This window comes from Salmo trutta, chromosome 4 (assembly GCF_901001165.1).
Source record: "Salmo trutta chromosome 4, fSalTru1.1, whole genome shotgun sequence".
Classification (NCBI taxonomy): Eukaryota; Metazoa; Chordata; class Actinopteri; order Salmoniformes; family Salmonidae; genus Salmo; species Salmo trutta.
This window is the reverse complement of record NC_042960.1, coordinates 39,448,157-39,454,609: the sequence shown is the minus strand read 5'-3', so window position 1 is coordinate 39,454,609 and position 6,453 is coordinate 39,448,157. Positions and strand designations below refer to the sequence as shown.

At 41.2% G+C, this 6,453-nt stretch overlaps 1 protein-coding gene across 2 annotated transcripts in view; it reads right to left on the bottom strand.

The window, feature by feature from the left end:
- Positions 1 to 1,783: 1,783 nt before the first annotated feature.
- LOC115192340 (zinc finger protein 644) overlaps positions 1,784 to 6,453 on the bottom strand; it is a 46,484-nt gene continuing 41,814 nt past the window's right edge. For both annotated transcript variants that reach the window (XM_029750724.1, XM_029750725.1), the window contains 3 exons: positions 5,057 to 5,182; positions 3,084 to 3,189; positions 1,784 to 2,804 (listed from right to left, as the gene is read on the bottom strand). In XM_029750724.1, coding sequence (XP_029606584.1) covers positions 2,348 to 2,804; positions 3,084 to 3,189; positions 5,057 to 5,182 — 689 coding nt within the window. In that variant the 3' untranslated portion in view covers positions 1,784 to 2,347. The remainder of the gene's footprint in view (positions 2,805 to 3,083; positions 3,190 to 5,056; positions 5,183 to 6,453) is intronic.

The following is a 6,453-nucleotide window of genomic DNA, read 5'->3' as shown; positions in this document are numbered from 1 at the left end:
TGTTGAATCATCAAAAGAACAGTACAGAACAATGTGCTTCATTAACTAGGACTAATAAACGCCTTAAACCAATAATTCACCACTATCTCAGCCTTTCTTCATCTTTAGTCTTACCTCTAAATGTTATTGAAAAAAACTAGCCTCAATCCACTGCTTCTGCATGTTTATTTGGCAGGGTTAGCAAATTGGCAAAGGTTGATAGTCAAACCAATTAACAAGCAGTGTACTGAAGCACCTCCTTCTCCATAAAACCACTTTTGAGGTAAATGTGTATATTGCATGATATTGATGAGCTACTCAGCTTACACTCTACAAGAATCCAGTGACACAATGTTCAAACTTGTTGAATATTTCAGGAAATACACTATAATATTGGTCTTAGAGATAAATCACAAGAAAACATGTTTTCTTTTGTTGATTAACTTAAAATGAGAACATATCGCAATTCCAATTTCATCAGAACAAGACAAATAGGAAATAATTAACATGACAGTTAGAGAGAAAGCAGATAATGTGTCCATTCATACAGTATGGACAGTTCTAGCAATACATATAATTTGTGATATACAGTACCAGTCAAAAGTTTGGACACAGAAAACTCATTCAAGGGTTTTTCTTTATTTTCACTATCTTCTACATTGTAGAATAATACTTAAGACATCAAAACGATGAAATAACACATATGGAATCATGTAATAATCCAAAAAGTGTTAAACAAATCAAAATATATTTTAGATTCTTCAAAGTCGCCACCCTTTGCCTTGATGACAGCTTTGCACACTCTTGGCATTATCTCAACCAGCTTCACCAGGAATGCTTTTCCAACAGTCTTGAAGGAGTTCCCACATATGCTGAGCACTTGTTGGCTGCTTTTTTCATCCAACTCATCCTAAACCATCTCAATTAAGGGGAGGATAAGGACATCTGATGCAGCACTCCATCACTCTCCTTCTTGGTCAAATAGTCCTTACACAGCCATGCAGAGATCATCTGTTCACCTACTCTGCGTCTCACAAAGACATGGCAGTTGGAACCAAAAATCTCAAATTTGGACTCATCAGACCAAAGGACAGATTTCCACTGGTCTAATGTCCATTGCTCTTGTTTCTTGCCCAAGCAAGTCTCTTCTTATTATTGCTGTCATTTAGTAGTTGTTTCTTTGCAGCAATTTGACCATGAAGGCCTGAGTCTCTGAACAATTGATTTTGAGAAGTGTCTGTTACTTGAACTCTGTAAAGCATTTATTTGGGCTGCAATTTCTGAGGCTGGTAACTCTAATGAACTTATCCTCTAAAGCAGAGGTAACTCAGGGTCTTCCTTTCCTGTGGTGGTCCTCATGAGAGACAGTTTCATCATAGCGCTTGATGGTTTCTGCGACTGCAGTTTCCAAATTGACTGACCTTCATGTCTTAAAGTATTGATGGACTGTCATTTCTCTTTACTTATTTGAGCTGTTCTTGCCATAATATGGACTTGATCTTTTACAAAATAGGGCTATCTTCTGTATACCAACCATACCTTGTCACAGCACAACTGATTGGCTCAAACGCATTAAGGAAATAAATTCCACAAGTTAACTTGTAACAAGGCAGACCTGTTAATTGAAATGCATTCCAGGTGACTACCTCATGAAGTTGCTTTAGAGAATGCCAAGAGTGTGCAAAGCTGTGACCAAGGCAAAGGGTGGCTATTGTGTTATTTCATAGTTTTTATGTCTTTACTACAATGTAGAAAATAGTCAAAAGAAAATAATAACCCTGGAATGAGTAGGTGTCTCCAAACCTTTGACTGGTACTGTTTATTGACCCTGTATTCTGATTATGGCTTCTATAGTCTACAGTTAAAAGTAACGGACAAAGCATATATCACTTACACAATGCTGAGGTGTCAGTTGTCACATTTGGTAATGGATTTAACGTTCTGACTGACTGCTGAACAGTGCAAAGAAGGAAGCAAGAAGACACATTTAACATGTGTACCTGTTGCAAGATTACCTGTAGGTAAAACTTCCCCTAAACATAGTAGAGTAGAAGCGCTTACAGACTGCCAACGTTCGGTTAGAAAAGTTGAGATACAAGGTTCTGAACTGACTACTGTTCTAGCTTCAGTGATTGTTGGCATTTTTGCATCTCAAGCACAAGTCTTTGTTTCTGTACATATAAGTAACAAGATCCATCATATACAGTATAGAGACAGGTCTTATAAAATAGAGGGAAGGGCTGGTATTGTGCATATTAAGAAAAACATATAGCTTTAGAATTGTTCTATCTATATTTCTATGTATCTATCCATATTTACATGTAGAGGATAAAGATATAAAGTGAAAATGTGTAAACAACCCTCTAGTTCAGGACGCCACTGGAAGAAGCTCTGGAAAGGACGTGGCCGTGTGCTGCTCCAGGCTTGGGTGCTCATTGGACGAGGGGAGTGCATGGTGCAAGGGATGCTCATCATGGAGCTCAGGGTGCTCGTGGGTTTCGGGGTGCTCATTGGGCAAGGTGGGCCCATGGGGCAAGGGGGGCTCCTGCTGGGGCAAAGGGTGATCATGAGGAGAGGGGTGTTCCAAGCAGGGGTGCTCATGGTGCGTCTGGGGCTCATGAGCCGTGGGGGGCTCATTGGATGTTGGGGGCTCCCGAGAGGGGTGCTGCTGGGGGGGCAAGGAGGGCGTCTCTTTGTGTAGTCGCAGGACCTCCACCATGCCAGCTCCTGTGCGAGGGACACTGGTGTGCATGAGGTGCCTCTGTAAGTGCCTGAGCCAATCCTCCTGGATAGAAAGAGGACCCTGGAAGACGAGGTCACAGAATCTGCATAGGAGAGAGAGAGAGTTAAGTTATGTTATGTTAGGCTAGGTTAGGTTAGCATACATACGGATACTATTTAGCATCTGAAGTGGCAATAATTTTCCTGTACAGGTGTACAATACATACAATATATTTTTAGAACCAATGCATGACCATTTCACAATATTAAAGGGGCAATCCGTAATTTCTTTGTGCCTTGTGGCCACAGGGTGGAATGCACAACAAATCAATACGCGAACAAAAACAGGGAGGGGACAGAGAAGCTTGTGTGGTCCTACATACCTGCAGGTGAGTCTATACATCTCCTCAACAGCACATGGGAGAGCTGAGAACAGGGTGTTCTTTGGTCCAGCCCTCAACCTAGGCTTCTTCAGTATACAGGAATAGGCTGAAAGACACAAATCATGTCATTGCAGACCAAGTCAGTACAGACCAACTTACTATAGACAACTCCATGCAACTTAGCAGACTGATTGACACCAGGACAGAGAGAGACACAGGCTGTGTCCCAATGGGGGCCCTGGTCATAAGTAGTACACTATACAGTACTGTACATTCGGAAAGTATCCAGAACCCTTGGACTTTGTCCACATTTTGTTACGTTATAGCCTTATTTTAAAAAATTTCGTTTTTTTTTTAAATCATCCTCATCAATCTATACACAATACCCCATACATTTTTGCAAATGTATACAAAAATAAAAAACAGAAATACCTTATTTACATAAGTATTCAGACCCTTTGCTATGAGACTCAAAATTGAGCTCAGGGGCATCCTGTTTCCATTGATCATCCTTGAGATATTTCTACAGCTTGATTGGAGTCCACTTGTGGTAAATTCAATTGATTGGAGATCGTTTGGAAAGGCACACACACCTGTCTATATGAGGTCCCACTGTTGACAGTGCATGTCAGAGCAAAAACCAAGCCATGAGGTCAAAGAAATTGTTCGTATAGATCAGAGACAGGATTATGTTGAGGAACAGATCTGGGGGAAGGGTACCAAAATATTTCTGCAGCATTGAAGGTCCCCAAGAACACAGTGGCCTCCATCATTATTCAATGGAAGAAGTTTAGAACCACCAAGACTCTTCCTAGAGCTTGCCGCCCGGCCAAACTAAGCAATCGGGGAAGAAGGGCCTTGGTCAGGGAAGTGACCAAGAACCTGATGGTCACTCTGACAGAGGTCCAGAGTTCCTCTGTGGAGATGGGAGAACCTTCCGGAAGGACAACCATCTCTGCAGCACTCCACCAATCAGGCCTTTATAGTAGAGTGGCCAGATGGAAGCCACTCCTCAGTAAAAGTCACATCAGAGCCCGCTTAGAGTTTGCCAAAAGGCACTTAAAGGACTCTCAGACCATGAGAAACAAGATTCTCTGATCTGATGAAACCAAGATTGAACTCTTTGGCCTGAATGCCAAGCGTCACGTCTGGAGGAAACCTGGCACCATCCCTACTATTGAAGCATGGTGGTGGCAGCATCATGCTGTGGGGATGTTTTTCAGCTGCAGGGACTGGGAGAGTAATAAGGATCGAGGGAAAGATGAATGGAGCGAAGTACAGACAGATCCTTGATGAAAAACATGCTCCAGAGCACAAAGGGCCTCAGACTGGGGCAAACGTTCACCTTCCAACAGGAGAACGACCCTAAGCACACAGCCAAGATGACGCAGAACTGGCTTTCGGGACAAGTCTCTGAATGTCCTTGAGTGGCCCAGCCAGAGCCCAGACTTGAATCCGATCGAACATCTCTAGAGAGACCTGAAAATAGCTGTGCAGCGACACTCTCCATCCAACCTGACAGAGCTTGAGAGGATCTGCAGAGAAGAATAGGAGAAACTCCCCAAACACAGGTGTGCCAAGCTTGTAGTGTCATACCCAGAAGACTTGAGGCTGTAATCGCTGCCAAAGGTGCTTCAACAAAGTACTGAGTAAAGGGTCTTAATACTTATGTAAATGTGACATTTGTAAAAACCTGTTTTTGCTTTGTCATCATGGGGTATTGGGTGTAAATTGATGAGGGAAAAAAAAATGTCATCCATTTTGGAATAAGGCTGTAACATAACAAAATGTGGAAAAATGAAGGGATCTGAATATTTTCCAAATGCACTATATAGGGAATAGAGCACCATTTGGGACGCAATGTTCCTCCATTTGGGACGCAATGTTCGGTTCAATAAGGTACAATCAACACGGTCATTTCAGAAAGGTGCCTTTATGTTCTTGACTTTTGTGACCAGGCTTAGTGAACTTACTTGTTCCTTCTAACATGGCAACCCTCTTCCTGCGTGCGTAAGCGCGAAGATGATTGGACAGGCTAACAGCACTGGGAAATGTTGTGTTACAGTGAATGCAAATCTTCTTATTAGATGCATTTCTCTCTGGAAAGTGAGAGAGACATTGAAAGAGAGAAAAATCAAAAGAAAGCAAAGCACACAGAAGTTGAGTTCAAAACTTTAAACATGTTCCAGAAGCTCATTGACAACACTTTTCTTGCAAGGAGAACATCTTTGAACAAGTGTCAAGAGTGTAGCATCTAATCAAAATGCCTCCGGATAACCATGCTCTGTTTGTTTTTAACTTCATTAACAGTTACCTTCCATTAGAGACACTTTGTTTGGATGCTGCCCACTTTTTAAAATAGTTCAATAAGCATTACATCTATATTGATTGCTGCTTGGGTTTCAGGGTCTTTGATAAGCGTCTTTGAGAAATAAAATCTGGAGGTGAGTTGAGGTGACTGTAAGGGAAGAATCTGAAGAAATATAAGAAATATGACTACAGAGCACATAGATGAACATGAAGTAAAACTGCTACTCCCTGAGTGCCATCACCTCTCCCTCCATCTGTTTTCATATTTTAAAGATGTTTTGCACTTAGCAGTTGGAGACGTGTTGTTGAGAGTAATGTTTATCACAATCTAAGGACTCCAGGATGCCTATTTTCACCTGTAGCAGAAGATTCACACAGGGTTTGGAACAATTTTGGGTTTTACATTTTTATTTAGGCTATGGCAAGAAATTCATACTGTGCTGATTGTGTCAATATTGCACATTAATTACAATGGTTTGGCATGGCACTGCAGGCTACATCTAGAGCATGATAAAATCGTAAAGGCGTTAGATTATGAAAGGTCTCTTCGAACACCTGTTAAAACAGATTTGATTGGGTAACAAGCCCACACCGAGTTTCTATGCAGGCTGTCCTGAAGCTACTGGCAGTTGTGTGAAAACAATAGCGACAGCTTCCCATTCATTTCACACCTAATAGGTGAAAAAACATCTGCTACTGAGGTGTTTTTTAACCATGACAAGGTACTAAAGGTTATTTAAATTACCAGCAAATTGTTTGCAACAATTTGTTTGCAAAAATGTGTGTTAAATCTCCATTTAACATAACACTGATTACAGCAATATGGTGTAGAAGCCATTGTTAGATGGTTAAAACCAAATGCGTGAGTCAGTCTATTCTACCTTTAAGGTTTCAGCTATAATGTAAAAAGTAACTATGACATTCAACACTGTCAGCCACAAAACGGGCAATGACTGGAATTCTGACAGACCCCAAAAAATTGCTATCTGATTTAAAATCTTTATTAATCATTCTGCGAAACGGACAGGAACTCTTATTTGGACAGACATTAAACAAAGGT